Genomic DNA, 17965 nt, shown 5'->3' with positions numbered 1-17965 from the left:
GTAACAGGATAGGACTTGGAAAAATTGGATACAAGAGGAAACTAAAGATTAGTTCTTTGTACTTTTCAATTAAATGAGAAGTATAGTTAAATTTGACTTACTAATACAGACTGGAGCAAAATACTTTGACACTAGACATAGTGAATAATATTTGTGAACCGTAGACCCAACTTTATGAGTAAATCTTAACCTTAAGATTATGTCTACCATATTAGAGACTGTTTTTAAAAGTTGCTATAGAAGATGAACAAGTTTTACTGGATTAGGGTGCAAATGAGCAATAATTTGAAAGTGGATTTAAAAATGATAGGCTACAATAATGGTACAGAAAAAGATTCTACATTGAGTATACAAATTAAACTGGTTGATATATTAAAAATTAAAAGGAATATACAAATGGCAAATCAAGAGTGACCTGGATAGCTTTCCTATATTGGATTTAGAAAAGAAACTTGTTAAAATTTTGAAGGATTTTGTAAGTACAAAGAAAAAAAATGAAAAGAAATCAAATTATATGAAGAGATTATGGATAAAATTATTAAAAGTAAAAAGGGAGGAATGTAATGTGGATTTATTTGATCAAGGTTAAAATAGGTATTTATTTTAAGACCATCACTGGACTTTTGCTGACCTCAGAATTGAAATGATGTTTTATTGATTTGTTTATAGATAAGAGATAGGATATGGGGAAAAGAAATCATTTGCTATATTTTAAGAGATGATGATAAGTTACTATAATTGTTTACACATGATGAAAGGGGAAGTTATTTCTTTGCATATTTCTTTTCTTTTACTCTATTCTTATTTTTTTCTTTCCTATTTTCCTTTTTCTTTTTTATTTTCTGTACACTTTTTCAGTTTCTAAAACTTTTTTAATTGAAATGTTTAATAAAAGTATTATTAAAAAGTCCCCCCAAATCATTTGCATTTTTTATATTTCACTAAATACTATTTATCTTTTTTAAAAGTTCATATTAGTGGTCTGTGGGATTTAAAATTATGAATTTAGTGGTCCCTGAGGCCCGAAAGGTTGGCAACCCCTGATTTAGATAACACATCTTGTTACCTCATCCTCCTCTGTTTCTGAAGTACTGTGTTCATGCTTCTGGCAGTAAGAGCCTTCTTTCCAAGCTTCAGTGTCACCACAGTCACAGAACCCACCTCCACCTGAAGTTGTCATCTAAAGTATTATTTAAAATGTGCAAGAATGGAAAAATACTGGTCAAATGAAAACACAAATAAACATTGGTTCAACAATTAATAACTATTTACAGTTCCTTAGCCCTATCATTCCCTAGGGAAGAATTGTAAGATAACTGCTGTGTGAAGAATCCAAGCTTAAATTCATGGAGCAGAAGTTGAACATTAATGTTATGGGAAAGAGGGGAAGGGGATCTTTCCTACCCATTTTCTTCACATTAACAGTCGTTCTTAACTTGACTTACGACCACAATTGGGACCAGAATTTTGATTGCTAAGCAAGGCAGTATTAAGTGAGTTCCACCTAATTTCTAGTTATTTTATTTGCTGAAATTATGAATTATGATACAATAGCTGGACAAATCATTTGTTGGAGGACTGTTTAGTCACACAGTATCACAAGTTAAATGCCATGTCTTGAAACACTGAGGCAGCAGTGTCCTCCAGAAAGTTCTGCTCAATTATTTAAGGGGCCTTCTCAGGTCATCTGTAGATAGATTCCAGAAAACATTTTTGCCACAACTGACAGCAAAGCAAAACAGAAGTACTCATAGAAATGTCTTCAGTGTATGAGCATTATATGTAGTTGATCTCAGAAGGGCTTTGACAGATGTGCAGAATTTGAATCTGATGTGCAAAAGGATTTTTCAGATCTGGCAGGGGCACCCTCATTATACCTGTCAGTTACTCTTTAAAAGAATGCCACCTTTCTCATGCCTTGCAACATCTTATTTAAAAAGCAGCTTATGGTATAGTGAAGGTGGTCATGCATGATCCTTGTACTCTTAAGAGTCAAATACTACACACTTCTAGTTTTCAAAATAGCCTCAGTGAGCCTTTTGGAAGTTACAAGTATTTCAGTGTATTTAGGGTAGTATTTTTTTGGTTTTACTGGTAATGTCTAGCAATGATTTGCACAGCCCTATAAAGCAAAGTAAAGCAAAAGCAAAAGTAAAAAAGAACAACACTAAATAGACAAACTTACTAACCCTATATCGATGCTCCCTGTGAACACTTCCCAGAAAGCATTCCATGCATAATACACAAGTTGAATCAACTGCACAGTCTCTGAAGGAGGAAAAAAGAAAAGGAAATGCACAAAAATACTTCAAATGCTCAAGAAAATAAATACAATGGAAGTAATTCAGGCCATTCTATATCCATGGAAATCCTGTTCATTAGCTAAGGGTAACAAAATAGAAGTAAAGGAGAAAGAATGAGGAGAGGGGATTAGACATATTGAATATATATTTGCACTAATGATTTTTGTCCTTCAGTCATCTATTTCTAAGAATAAGCAGCAGTACTTTTAACTATTTATGTCATGAAATTATGAAAAAATCTGGCATATTTTAGGTAATATTTTAGGTAATAACAAACAGATTTTTAAAAAAACATAAAACATTATTACAAATTGGTAGTACAGTGGTCTAAAGCACCCTGTTATTAAGACCAGCTGCCTGCAATTACTGCAGGTTTGAATCTCGCCAAGGCTCAAGGTTGACTCAGCCTTCCATCCTTTCTAAGGTAGGTAAATTGAGGACCCAGTTGTGGGGGCAATAAGCTGACTTTGTATAAATATACAAAAGAATGAAGGCTATTGCTTAGCGCATTGTAAGCCGCCCTGAGTCTCCGGAGAAGGGCGGCATATAAATCAAATTAAAAAAAAAAATTATGACCAAAATTGAGCCCAACAATTTCCATTGCTAAGCAAGACAATTGTTAAGTCAATTTTGCCCCATTTTATAACCTTTCTTGCCACAATTATTAAGTTGTTAACATTAGTAACACGGTTAAATTAATGCGACTTTGCTCATCAGAGGGTCGTAAAATATGATCACATGACCCTGGGACACTGCAACCATCATAACTATATTGCCAAGTGTACAAATTTTGACCACCAGACTATGTGGCAAGTTGTAATTGTGAAAAATGGTCATAAGTCAATTTTTCAGTCCTGTTGTAACTTTGAATTGTCACTAAAGAAATGGTCATAAATCAAGGACTACCTGAAATACTTTAAATAAGATGTTTATTACAGGAAGAGTTTAAACTCTGTGAAACTGGAAAATGACATATACTCAATTAAAAACATTTCTTGAATTTCAATTTGGCCTGGATGTTATCTAAAACTCCTGAAATATTATCATTATATGAATGACTTTGAGTTTTCCAAACCTATAGCAATTTCTTAAAACCATTAAGTTATTATTGTACCATCAAGATCATCATTAGGGGTGTCACACCCACGTTGTCACGGCATTGTCACGTGACTATCGGGACTTTTTCCCTCTTTGCTAAACTGGGCGCGAGTGGGACCAGCACGTGACGCATCTGGCCCGTGGGCCACGAGTTTGACACCCCTGCCATATATTTTACTGTCTTGGACAAACTCATGAAGAAGTTTTACAAACTTCTGAATAATCTAACATTTGATTTGACTTACCATACCCTATATTCAACTATGCATTGTTATTTGGTCTTTTTGGTCCTGATGCTATCGCTACTTCCAAAATTCAATATCTTTTTAACATTTTGGACAAATTACATACCATAAGCCAGAGTTACCTGTTGCTATAGAATATTTTGGAAACTCAATGACACTTGCCATTATTTATCTAACAAATAAAAATATTCTGTTCCTGTAGGGTGATGACTGCTTTTAAACCTGCAATTAATTTCTTTTCATGTTAAAATGAGTTTAAAACAATAGAAAATGTTAGCTCCTTCTACACTGACAGTCATAGAATCTCATGGGTCAGAAGCTTGATAAAAGGAGGATGTAAGATTCTATGTTCCATGAAGCACAACATGAAAAATTATTTGATCTAATTTTATTACCATTTTCATAGTGCTCTCCACTAATAGTTATTAGGTTCCAAAATACAACTTTATTAGAATACCAATAATTTATTCTCTAATTATCAAGATACTATCAAGATGGTTTCAATCATATTACACATGACAACCACTTAACTGATTTTAGTAACATGCCAATGTAAACATGATAATTTTAAAGGACAGTTTAAAATAAATTATTAGTAGTTACCTGCAAGAATAGGTAGGTTCTCCAACTTTAAAAACCCGGCCACAAAGATGTGAAGGTTTGTTTGTTTGCTCAAGTTTTTGAAAGCCATAAGTAGGATCTTCACCACAAAGATACCATTCCATTGGGCCCAGAAGAACATGTTGTGCAAGCATATCTTCTCTTTCAGGAGCTGGATTGGGACCCCTGCAGTAAATTTGGGGCACATAATAGGCTAGGTGCTTGTATATTTCTTTAGGAAGATCAGATGCTTGTAGCCAGTTCTTTAAGAAAAAAATGGGGGAAAAAGTAACATTAAAATAAGATACAGCTAACCAAAAGTTTTAGTAATAAAAGCTACTGATGGATTGTAAAATGTTAAACTCAACATTAAAGCTGACTTTAATTGCCAAAATTCACAGGAACATTTTGAACATACTGAAGTGCTCAGCACACCCATAAATTGATATCACCTCACCTATGTACATTCTTGTATTTCAAGAATGTCAAAGAAATTGTGTGTTTACCTTAAATTATATACATTGTATAAATGTTATTTAAAAGCAGAAATCTGAAGCAAAGGGAATTCAGACTTATTTTTTTAATCTTCCTAAGGATTTAACAAAACTTGTTAAATCTATCATAAAGCTAAAAGCAGAAATGCATAAGAATTGCCTTAAAAATCAAGATAATTACCAGGTACTCCAACATTTCTGTAAATACTTCCTTTTAGCAACTACTCGTATGTCTTTGGAGCTGGTCACAAGCTGTCATAATGATGATGATCATATATGTAATTTGCAGACATTTTCATCAGATATTTTCCAATATTATATGCTCAAAATCAAAAGATTCTCAAAACTTACATCTGGACCTTTTCCTATGTTTTTATTGCAACTAAAATAGTCTGTAAACAAAAAAATATTGCTCTACCACAGATCAACCATACAAATTGGTAGCTAATAGATGCCTATTAAAATTAAAACTATTTTAAACCTTTTAAAATTGTGCAAGGTCATCTCCCTTATCCTTCTCCTATAAAGGCATCACTTGCATTTAGCTTGAATAAGAAAGAAGAATGAAAATGTAAATACGGTAAGAGAAAGAAATGGAGTCTTAGTGGATGATCACTTGAATATGAGCCAGCAGTGTGCAGCAGCAGGCAAAAAAAGATAATACAATCCTGGGTTGTATAAACAGAGGCATAGATCACGTGAAGTATTAGTACTGCTTTATAAAACCCTGATAAGACCACACCTGGACTACTGCAACCAATTTGGTCACCATACTACAAAAAAGATGTTGAGACTTTGGAAAAAGTTCAGAGAAAACCAACTAAGATGTTCGAAGGCCTGGAGACTAAAACATATGAAGAACAGCTGCAGGATTTGGGTTTGGCTAGTCTAAAGAAAAGAAGAATTAGGGGTGACATGATAGCAGTATTCCAGTATTTGAAGGGCTGCCACAAATTATTCTCCAAAGCACCAGAGGGCAGGACAAAAAAAAATGGCAGTAATCAAAGTAGCAGCAACCTGGAATTAAGGAGAAACTTCCTAATAGTGAGGACAATTAACCAGTGGAATAGTTGCTTCCAGAAATCGTGGGTGCTCCATCACCAGATGTTTTTAAGAAGAGTCTAGACAGTCACTTATATAAAATGGTATAGGTTCTCCTGCTTGAGCAGGGGGCTGGACTAGAAGACCTCCAAGGTCCTTTCCAGCTCATTCATTCTATTCTTTCTATGCAAATAAAATAAAATAGTGTACCTTGCCTATGTTTCTGCTTGTGAACTACTTCAGTGAAACCCAAAAATCCGAAGGATAACAGGATAAAGCACCAAGTTATGGAATATCATGATAAAACACAAAAATAATGCTGCTGTCACTCCTTGATCTTTCAGTAGCACAACACTGCAACTTTTGTATAATTGAGATAAGGATGATTAAAGTGACCTACATTCATAAAAATGCTATTTCAATCTATGTACATTTATTACAATCTCATCCTATCTAATTACAGAACATGATTTTTCCAATATACTAATTGATGTCTGGTTATTTTGGTAGTTTAACTTTATTTTTTATTTATATACACAGCTCTCCTCTACTATGTTTTTGCCAAATTCAGATTCTCTTTTTATATAATAATTATATAATTAAAAGATTCTTGTTCAGTCATAAAATAAATTGGATTTGTCTTAGTACCAAGAAAAGACTACAAGTACTCTAAGTTCCTTTTTATTCTCAAATGTTGGCAAATGTTAGTAATAACAGCAGGATGATTTCTCACTAGGTTTTAACAGGAAATTCAGGACTAAGGAAATTGGTGTGTAAATCTTCTGGAATATTAATATAATTATTAAAATAATTTCTATAATTCCAAAATAAAATTTAAAAATGACTGAATATTCTAGCCTTCCCAACTCCTTTACTATTACCGTACGACCACTGTCCTTTTTGCAGTCTTTGGCTGCCTTCAGTGTGTGTGTGTGTGTGTGTGTGTGTGCGCGCGCGCGCACATGTGTGTTTTTGCGTGCGTGCAAACATGCACAAACGTGCACGAGTACATGCGCAATCCTTGACCATAGGGGAAAAATTTATTACATATGTAGCATGAGAGAAATCTTCTTAAAAACATGCCAAGTCATCATTTTCTTTTAGATAATGCATACCGGATACCTAACACTTTTTAAAAACTAGGTAAAGCTATAAAAGCATTCTAAGGTCTGTAAGAGCAACTGCAGAATACATTTCAGGAAAACTGAGCTATCCCATTGTAATCCTATACTTAATGCTTTTTAAAAATTAATATATCAGAAAACACACTTTTAAAATATTTCTCAGCTTTATGTTAATGTAATATTGAAATGCTGTACATTATTTAGAATAAGTCCTACATTGGACAATACATTGGAGCTTAATGTGTGACATTAATTATTGTTAACTGTATGTATTTTACTCAAAAAATCTTGGCAATGGAAGTTTACTTAAGGATTTAATGTTGTAGACTCCCAAATAAATATTATAATACCAAAATTTTAATTTTCCACTCAACATCGTGTGTGTTTGTAAAAGATACAAAATATTTTCACACTTTAATTCATACTTTCATGTTTTCATGTTTTAAAACATAAAATTTCACAATACATATTCAACCATATATTATTTAATATTTGTATGCTAGAGGAACAATAAACAATGTTGATTGGTCGCTATGAGTAAGAGTTTCCACAAGTATTCTAACAGATACAGTGCAAACAGGATTCACCTGACTATGACCATAGAAAATCAACCCCCTCCTTCCTCTTTAGTTTCTGTCTGTCTCTCTCTTTAGATACACACACACATATGTATACATAATAATCACTAACACATTTCTAATATTTAAAACATTACCTTTACAAATAGCTGAATATTTAACTCTGAATAAACTGGAACCAGATGCCTCAATAAGTAAATTATGGAGCAACCAAAACAGAATTTACCAACTCTTGATTATTTTAAACATATAAATCTTCTTGACTATCTATAGTTTAAAAGATTGATATCAAAAAATAATACCCCATCACATTAGGACAATTCTCAATCTATATACATATTAGCAAATTAAGGAAGGGCAGAATTTTATTTATTTGCCCATACATTATAGCAATACAGGTAGTCCTCAACTTACAACAGTTCATTTAGTGACACTTCAAAGTTACAACGGCACTGAAAAAAGTGACTTATGACCATTTCTCACACTTACAACCTTTGTATTATCCCCAGGTTATCAAAATTCAGTTGTTTGGCAAACTGGTTCCTACTTATGACTGTTGCTGTGTCCCAAGGTCATGGAATCACCTTTTGCAACCTTTTGACAAGCAAAATCAATGGGGAAGCCAGATTCACTTAACAACCGGGTTACTAACTTATCAACTGCAGTGAACTTAACCACTGTGACAAGAAAGGACATAAAATGGAGCAAAACTCACTTAACAACAGAAATTTTGGGCTCAATTGTAGTCGTAAATCGAGGACTACCTGTATTTAAGATGAGTGCAGTAGTTTATTGATCTGGGAGCAATCATCCTTCAATACAGGGCAAACAGTAAATTTGTAATTGGCATTTAACCAACCAATCTGCCCTTTAGGGCTGGTCACATAACCAAAGATAGGCCAAGTAACCAGCATTGGCACTGTTATAAAAGAAGATTGTGTTCTGGTTATTCAGAACAAAAGGTTATTCAATCTGCCACTAGACAGTGCTATGGATCTGTGTTACATCAGCATTCCCCAAACTGACACTTCCTATATGAATTGAGGTTACAATCCTACAATATGACACAGGTTATACTCACTGGAATATAGCTGGTGAACAGCCAATTTCTAACATTTCCTCAAATGTTTTCAAATCAAAAGTATCAGACCATTAAATGCTTAACATTTTGAAGTAAACTGAAATAATCTGTCTTTGAAAAGGATAAGTAGGGTATCATTTATGAAAAAATATACTGTAATTAAATTTTAATCTTTCAATTATAACGCTTATTATTTTCCATAATACACGAATACAGCAATCCTTGCAGAATCTGTTTATGGAATAATCTACATAGTTAATTAAGTATAAATGTTGATCAAATGAATCAAATTCTACTGTGGGAAAATGAAAACATGGGGTAAGACTTGAAGTAGGCTAAATGGAGCTCACTTCAAATCATGTTTGGTTCACACTCCCCACTTCCTAGAGCAATGTTTCTCAATCTTGGAAGCTTGAAGATGGGTGGACTTCAACTCCCAGAATCCCCCATCTTCAAGCTACCAAGGTTGAGAAACACTGTCCTAGGGCAACATATACTAAGACCCCAAAACAACTATGTTAAAAGACTATTTCTCCTTGTATCCATATTTACTGTCATCAGCTGTAGTAATATTATAGGGTGGGGGGTTTTTTTGGGGGGGGAGAAATCTTGACCAGTAACTGAAATCTGCTGCCGCTCCAAAATAAAGCAAGCAAAACACTGCATTCAATTCTCTGCTTGTAGGCAACAACCTACGTTTATCAATTCGTTGAGAGGGCTCAGTTCTCAGTCAACTCTTCAACCCAAGCGGCCCAACCAGGACTAGATTATATTTAGGATATACTGAGCCACAGCCTAGGTTCACCAAATGATTTTTATTTTTTTATTTTATTTTACGATCTCCTTAGCAGATCAACGCTTAAGGAGTCGAAACCATCTCCCTCCGTCCTCCAAATCGTCTCTTTTGTAACCAATTTTGCCGCCTCATTCTCTTCCCAAAGGGAAGTCACCGCTTTCCTTACCTTGGTGGTTAGGGATACAGCCCTCTTTTCTGCCACCTCTCTACTGAATGTCTCCCTCTCTCGATGCGAGCTGTTCACGCTCAGAAGCTCCCTGGATGAGCTCACCTCTCCAGGTGAGAGGAGACCCCCGCCATCTCCTCCCCTCCACCCGCCTATTTCTTCTAACCACAGGCAGCCCTGTTCCTTTCGGCGCTCCTCTACCATCCTTTGCTTCAACCCAGTTCCGACACCACCTGTCTAGCGTCTCCGTCCGTTTTTCGCTTCTCCTCGCCCGGCTCCCGCGTCGCTTGGAGCCCCGCGGGCAGAGGCAGGTTCCGCCCGCTGTTTTCTAGAGAGCGGGCCTTACCCGGGCAATCTCCTCGGAGGAACATTCGAGCAAGCTTCTCTCAAGGGCCTGCACTTCTGTCTCCATGTCGGACGCCATCTTCTTCTCCTCCTTTCCCACCCCCTCCCCCCTGCTCTTTTTCCACCTCCGTCGCCAAGTAAGTGACACCCGGAACCGGCCCTCGCCAGCCGCTCTTATCAGGAGAACCCGTTTCCGTTTTAGCTCTCCGCTTCAATTCCCTTCCTTACTCAAACGCCCTCCAGGTCGGGGAATCACCCTTGTTCTTAGTGTCGCCTCCCTGCCGGAAGGGAATCCATTTTAGGATCGCGCGGGGCACTTCGGGAGATGTAGTTGCTCTGAGGAAAGGCAGGTACGGCTATGGCAGTGTTTCTCAACCTTGGAAGCTTGAAGATGGGTGGACTTCAACTCCCAGAATCCCCCAGCCAGCAGCGCTGGCTGGGGGATTCTGGGAGTTGAAGTCCACCCATCTTCAAGCTTCCAAGGTTGAGAAACACTGGGCTATGGGCTGTAAGGGCTGCGGAACTTCGGAAGGCCACGGCTTTTTGTGCTGACATCTGAACGCTGTCCGGATTTTTCGCAGTGCCCCCGATTCAGCCATGCAAGATGAAAGCTGCTCTGTCATCCAGGGAGGTGACGTCTTCCCACTTTCAACCTGTCCTGTATAACGTAGCCCAGATGTCAAGTTGCCCTTTTTTTTTGGAGGGGGGATTTGATTTATATGCCACCCTTCTCCAAAGACTCAGGGCGGCTTTCAATGCGTTAAGCAATAGCCATCATACTTTTTGTATATTTATACAAAGTCAGCTTATTGCCCCCACAATCGGGGTCCTCATTTTACCTACCTTAGAAAGGATGGAAGGCTGAGTCAACCTTGAGCCTGGTGAGATTTGAACTTGCCGTAATTGCAGGCAGCTGATGTTAATAACAGTGCTTTAGTCTGCTGCGCTACCAGGGCTCCTTGGACAAATAGTGCCCTTGGGCAAATAGTGCCGTTCCCACCTCATACAGCTCCCACTTCGGAGCGGCTTCCAAGGCTCACCGTCCTCATTTCTCAAACAAGAAAAGTATATTTGGGAATAATAAATGGAAGCGCCTTTAGACTTCGGACTAGATGGCTCAGCGGCTAAGACACTGAGCTTGTCAGTCAGAAAGGTCGGCGGTTCGAATCCCTAGTGCAGGTCTCCTGCGTGAGAAGGGGGTTGGACTAGATGACCTCCAAGATCCCTTCCAACACTGTTACGGGTATAAAATAGGGAACTTAAGTTCTGCTACACTTTATATTACTACAATATTACTCAAGAGCATATGGCGCTTCTAGTACACTTGGCCAATTATTCAGCACTCCCTTTTTCAAGATATTCTATTTCATTACAAGTTGATATGCTAGATGTCAGCATTCTGATGCTGCCATAAAAAGGAGGAGACGAGATCTGACACTAGATCTATTTGGAGCTGTTCGCCCCTTAGTCTTTTTCTTCTTTGCCTTCTTGCGCATCACCGATTTTTGCAATCTTATTACATATGAAAATACCAGTTTGCTCTTTTATCCTGTAGGGGGCATCAGCGTACAAGTATTTTAAGTAGGCACATGCAGAATTACATAAGCATCACATATTACTGTGTATATATGACCTACATGATTTACTTTTATGTATCTATACTAAGGCAGAATATAAATAATGTAATGCTTATATAGGAATGATAGATGTCTAGGAGACTTTATTCATGTGCATTTTTTCCTTCCAGGAAATTGCTGAAAGAATCGGGGTAAAATTAAAGGGAGTTAAAAAGAACAGTGCTATAGTTGTGGGAGATTTCTACACTGTACCCGAAATATATCTCTAAATTAACTTACCAAGTTCTCAGGAGTGCAGGATCACCTCAATGAGACTTCAGCTCTTATATCTGCTGGAAAGCTGAGTCACCTATCCAACAGATATCTCTTTTGCTAGTACTTGCATTTTGTAAAAAGTTGAAGAAGAAACAAAGAGATCCCCAGTCTCGCCCAATACTGAATAATAATGTGGAATTGATTGAATCAATTACAATGTCAAGAAAGCACCTAAGGGAGAAGGGAAGAGCTGAGAGTATATGCCGGCATACCTTGAGCTTCAGGAAGGTAGACTTTAGTTAATCTGAGTAAAATGTATCATGATGTAAAATGATGTAAAATGATAAAGAATAAACTAGTTGAAGAGGATTGGAAGATCCTAAAAAATGAGATAGGAAAAAAACAGGCAGGAACAATCCCTTAAAGGTCTTTATGGTGGTGTAGTAGTTAAGGCAGGGGTCCCATCCCCCAGGCCACAGACCACACCGGTCCACAGCCCACCAAGAAAATGCAAGCGAGCAAAGCCCCATCTGCATACATGTAAGATCCAGGCAGTACATGAAACCAAGCCCCCCTTCCCTCATCCATGGAACCGGTCCCTGGCACCCAAAAGGGTAGGGGCCACTGAGCTAAGGCATCAGGCTGCAAACTGGGAGACTGTAAATGCTAGTTCCATCTTAGGCACAGAGAGTGACCTTGGGTTAGTCACTTTCTCTAAGCCCTAGGTTGGAGGCAATGGCAAATCTCTTCTGAAAAACCCTACCAAGAAAACTGTAGACTATATATGTAGGTATAAATGTCCTAGCACTTTCTGAGAAAGAGAGGATTAAATGGAAGAGGAAAAATGAACAAAGGGCCAGTTTAATATAATGGTTAAAGGCACTAAATTAGAAACTAGGAGACTATAAATTTTAATCCTGCCTTAGGCATAAAACGTAGCATTTGGAAGAATGAAAAAACTTCCAAAACTCTTGCCATGAGAACTGTGTTGACTTCTCCGGGCAGTACTCAGGAGTCAAGACTGACTTGAAGGCACAGTGTCTGTCCATCTATCTGCTTGCCTATGAATGAACAAAAAGCTCAGTGAAAAAAGTAGAAGCAAAAAGAAAATACTGTATATAAAAAATGAAAATAGACTAATTTACTAAAATGGAATCCCAACTGGTAACAAAAGACTGTAAGGATGTCAAGAAACCAAATGTTCAGAATGAGATTAAATTAGCAAAGTATGTAAAACAATTCAATAGAAGAGAATATATATAGCTCAGGTTTGAACTGGGAGTTCTTGATGCTGTCTGAGTTTGGTTTATTTGCTTGCAAACATTTCATTACCTGACTAGATAACATCATCAGTGCTAGTTTGCTTCCTGTTTATTTACAGTAGGTTGCCCTGTCAGAGCTGGTGGGGGTGTGGTTTTCTCCAGGGTAGTTCCTTGATTACAGTATTGTTTTCTGCTTGATTATTTGTGTGCTATTCATTCTGCTTATATGGGTGTTGGCTGCTGGGGAGAATGTATTCCTTCTAAGTTTTTTATTGTCTCTTTTGAATAGTGTGTAAGTGTAACTCATCTCTATCACTAGCACTGATGTCACCTAGTTGGATAAGGAAACATTTGCAAGCAAGCAATTGAGCTCAGAGAGCACCAAGGACTCCATAATTGGAAAAATGTATATGTCTAAAATAAAACTCAGGGAAACTATGAATCGGTTGCTCAATGTAGGCCATGAAATAATGACAACAATAAGGAGATGGTGGAATTGCTTAACACTTTCTTTGTATCTTTGTATCTTTTTTCTCCCAGAAAAGGGAAAAAGCCTTTGGTAACGTGACTGATCGGACGGGGCAGGGCAGGCGTGGGGGATGGACAAAACTTAAGATTGATAAGAGTGTGGTAAGAACCTGCTACCATTTTGCAAGACCAAATGATTTACTATGTGAGATGGGTGGCTATACAAATGTAATAACTAAGCAACTAGTGGTTATTTATATACTTATTAAATTTCTATAGCTGCTGGCAAACAAGAAGAAGCTGTGCAAAGACCCTCCTAGCCACAAGTGCCACTTAGTCATCAAGCAGGTATTGTAAGTCTAGAAAGAACCCCAGATTGCACACTGGGTCTGTCTGGGGCAGTGTATCTCCAGCAGTGTCCTGGAACCAGTGAGGCCCAAAATCCAAAGCCACTCAGGCTTTGCCAGGGTCCAGCTGAACCCTTGTTCCCCATCCAGACCTCCACTGCTTCTAACACCAGGATGTGATGATCAGCTTAATTTGCTAAATGTGAGGATGTGAAGAGGTATCATACAGATGATACCTTTCCCCATGGCAATGAATAAGTTCAGCCAGTGGTCTCATAGTAGATGTTAAAAAAGGAGAGGAGAAAGAACTGAACTCCATGGCACTTCACAAAGGTAGGGGTGGAGGCAGGACCTCTCCTCCCTAATCATCACTGCCTGGAATTATCCCTGAAGGAAGGAAGTGAACTAGCACAACACCATGCCACTTACCCCCAATGCTCTGAGCCAATCCAGTTAACAATGGCACTAGAAAGTCCCAAAGAAATCAGGGCATTATTTGACCATGACAAAGGGGAAACTGAAAGCTTCCCCAATTTCAGATCACACTGCCATTATTCCAACAGAAGTCCCAAATCCAGAGTGTGATTACTGTTCCAAGTTAGGCTCTGGATGACCTGGGCTGTCACGGAAGCCATGAGTTTTTGAGCTACTTCAGATCCCATTCTTAGGGAAGGTTGATTGAAATCCCCCAGAATCATAAATCGAGGTAACTTCATTGCCAACCCAGAAATGGAGGCAAGGAGTTCAGGTAGGGAGGTGGTTATGCAGCAGGATGGCTAGTACAACAACGGCAATCCCAACTGACCCTTAGAACCCAATTTAATGAACAGAGTCTCACAGCTGGAGACTCATAGAGAAGGGACCCCGAAAGCTGTAGGAGACTCCTAGATTTATTTTTATTTATTTATTTAGTCGATTATGATTGCCATTGACTTCTTATTTCAATAGAGTAGTACAATGAGGATGTACAAGATCACAAAAATAAGACTTTAAAAATGCATTGAACCATTATAAAGGATGACATGATTCTTTGAAAAATTAAACATAAATTCCAGTATTGTCTGAAACAGGGGTGTCAAACTGGATTTCTTCAAGGGCTGGATCAGCACTGTAGTTCTCCACAGGCCGGCTGGGGTGGGGGGAAGGGAGAGGGGGGATGGACACTTCCTGCAGCACCTGCCAGCCAAAACAGGGCATGGGAGGGGCTGCGTGAGGCCCCCTGTGCCTCATTTTCGGCCTAGACAGCCTCCTGCAGCACTTTTCCAGTCAAAATGGGGCACGAGGAACCTCACGCAGCCCCTCCCATGCCCTGTTTTGGCTGGCAGGTGCTGCAGGAAGTGTCCATCCCCCCTCTCCCTTCCCCCCACCCCAGCTGGCCTGTGGAGAACTACAGTGCTGATCCAGCCCTTGAAGAAATCCAGTTTGACACCCGTTTCACCCCTACACCTTGTTTTGTTTGCCAGAGGCATCGCAGGCCAGACCTTTGCTATTTTCAGGCTGGGGCCAGATTTAAGCACCCCTTGGGATGAATCTGGCCTGCAGGCCTTGAGTTTGACACCCCTGATCTAAAACAAGCATATTATAAATATAGAAAGGGCACAATTTAATAGACCAGTTAGAGGGATTGGTAAAGATAATAAAGTTAATTACAAAATTCCTTTTTTCTAGTTCTGCTTTTAAGGGAACAGAAAAGGGGTTTCTATCTGAACTTCCCCTTTCTCTTCCAAAAGGTACATATATCCTTCAGGTAGATTGCTAATTGAAAAAAAAAATATTCACATTAGGACGACATTGAGATTCTCTGGATTCATATTAGTGGTCTGGGGGATTTAAAATTACAAATTAGTGGTCCTTGAGGTCCAAAAGGTTGGTGACCCATTTTAGTACATGATGCTTTAATATATACAATGTTCTCATGACAAATCTAAACCTAAAAATTATTAGGACAGGATTGTATTGCAGGAAATGGATTTGGTTAGTGCAAGGAATTGGATTTTACCTGAAGCTCCTCTACAGATGAAAAGAGCCTTGCCAGTCAGTTTCTAAACCCATGGAAACCACTGCAGATATAGATTCTCTTTGGGTGTGAGGCTCCTACTGGATCCAAAGTTCCACCTTTCCTGAAAGGCTTCTAGACTGCAGAGCCAATGACCGCATAGTATACAGTAGGTCCTCTCATTTATTTTGAAAGAGGCAGGGAGAGAGAGGAAAAATTTCATAAAGTAAGTTGTACCAAGCTAAACTCCTAGAAAAATTGTCCCATATGTTGTCATGGCTAGAAGAGTTGATATTGCAAATGAAAGTAATAAAAGTGTTTTAACAATTTCAACGTATAAAAGTGTTCTTTCCAAAGGCTGATTTTGCATAATCAGAAACTGAAATAGTCCCCAGACATTTCACTGTGCCAAGAATTAAAGCCTTTAATAATCGTATTAAATGTGGCCCACTTTATGGAGCATTCCTATGTAAACATTATACATTCTCTGTGTTATTACTGCATATAATTGTTATAGGAAAATATGTGGAATTGGATAAAAGAAGTCTGAGTAGGGATATAATAACATTTTCCAAATATCTGAAAAGCTCTAATAGAAATGACACAAAGACTTGCTTTCTGCTGCCCCAAAGAATACAATAAATAAATACATTTGAGAGATAGGATACAATGTTTTTCTAGATGTTGCTGAATGGAGTTCTCATAATCCTGACAGAAATTGTACTCTAGTATCGGTTTAAAATGACAGCTTCACTACTCCAGATATATTCATTCCCAAATGTTTTAGTAGAATAACAAGGACAAACACACATACGCACACAGCCCAAAATAGACACATTGATTAGAGAAATATTTTTATTAGGCTAGATCTCTGATACAAAATGGACTATAATTTTCAGTTCTCCATAGATGAAGTAAAATAGTAAGCAAAGCAAAAAGAAAAGTAAGATTGGCTGGTGTTCATGTCGTTTACTTACTGGTAGCCTTCCTTAATCTGGTTCCCAAGAGAAATAATAGACCACAACTCCCATTCCTCCCAACCATCACATATACTGATTTGGGGGAAGGGACTGATTCGACAAAAAGAGTCTCAGAGCACAAAGATGTCTTCTGTGGTATCCTTCCACTTAAAGCAATTGCAACTTTTCTCAAAACCAATTGAGACTATTTATTCAGCAACTATAGACAGCAATTATGCACGTCCAGGAAAAGATGCATTTGCTTTAAAGATTTGCAGGTTGATCCCATGTTTATTCTGAAGCACTTTTTGGAACCAAATTCAAAACACTGCACAGTGGGGGCACAGGTGGTTATAATCCAATATATCCATAAAGAATCAAGCTAAATTACACCCTTAACATAGAAATGTCAGAATAGTTTTCCGATACTCAAATTAGGTTCTGTCTAATCTACCATCTATAAAGCCTTTTATGGTACAAGTAGTCCTCAACTTACAACAGTTCACTTAGTGACAGTTCAAAGTTACAACATGGTCATGTGATTTACATTTGTATGCTTGACAGTTGACTCACATTTATGATGGTTGCAGTGTCCCGGGTTCATGTGATCACCTTTTGCAAACCTTCTGACAAGCAAAATCAATGGGGAAACCAGATTCACTTAACAATTATGTTACTAATTTAACAACTGCAGTGAATCACTTAACAAGAAAAGTCATAAAATGGGGCAAAACTCACTTAACAAATTTCCCACTTAGCAACATCAATTTGGGACTCAATTGTGGTAGTAAGGTTGAGGACTTGTGGTTGAGGACTACCTGTATAGGGTCTAGTATAGGAACCATCTCTAGCTCATTGACCCATAAGATACAACAGGATTGGTGTATTTTAGTCCAATAAACAATACCATCTTATTGGATCCACAAGGTATACATTCTGTGTCCTTTGGAACAGGAACAACTTGTGAAGTATGGTTAGCTCCAATTCTGCGGGCCTTCAAGAGAACCCTGAAGGCCTCGCTAGGCCACGATGCTCCTGGCTAGGGGATGGTTTGCATACACTGTTGAAAATATATGTGTTATATGTGCTTTCAAGAGTTTTTCTTCACTTGTTTTCTATTAGGGATTTTAGTGTATTCATTTTTAACCATCTACTGTATATTGTGGAACATAATATAACAAGTTGAGGCTTCCTTGCTTGCTTCTTACATTTTAGGAAATGGCTCAAAGA

The 17965-nt window shown here is 38.0% G+C and overlaps 1 protein-coding gene across 2 annotated transcripts in view; it reads right to left on the bottom strand.

Annotated features, from left to right (window-relative positions):
* UBR2 (ubiquitin protein ligase E3 component n-recognin 2) overlaps positions 1-10275 on the bottom strand; it is a 65447-nt gene extending 55172 nt beyond the window's left edge. For both annotated transcript variants that reach the window (XM_034427700.3, XM_034427699.3), the window contains exons 1-4: positions 9873-10275; positions 4250-4509; positions 2190-2268; positions 1067-1180 (exon numbers count right to left, since the gene is read on the bottom strand). In XM_034427700.3, coding sequence (XP_034283591.1) covers positions 1067-1180; positions 2190-2268; positions 4250-4509; positions 9873-9950 — 531 coding nt within the window. In that variant the 5' untranslated portion in view covers positions 9951-10275. The remainder of the gene's footprint in view (positions 1-1066; positions 1181-2189; positions 2269-4249; positions 4510-9872) is intronic.
* Positions 10276-17965: the final 7690 nt, after the last annotated feature.

The sequence above is a fragment of the Pantherophis guttatus genome, chromosome 1, assembly GCF_059756535.1.
Source record: "Pantherophis guttatus breed Tessera chromosome 1, ASM5975653v1, whole genome shotgun sequence".
Classification (NCBI taxonomy): domain Eukaryota; kingdom Metazoa; phylum Chordata; class Lepidosauria; order Squamata; family Colubridae; genus Pantherophis; species Pantherophis guttatus.
This window is presented reverse-complemented; position numbering and strand designations above follow the sequence as displayed.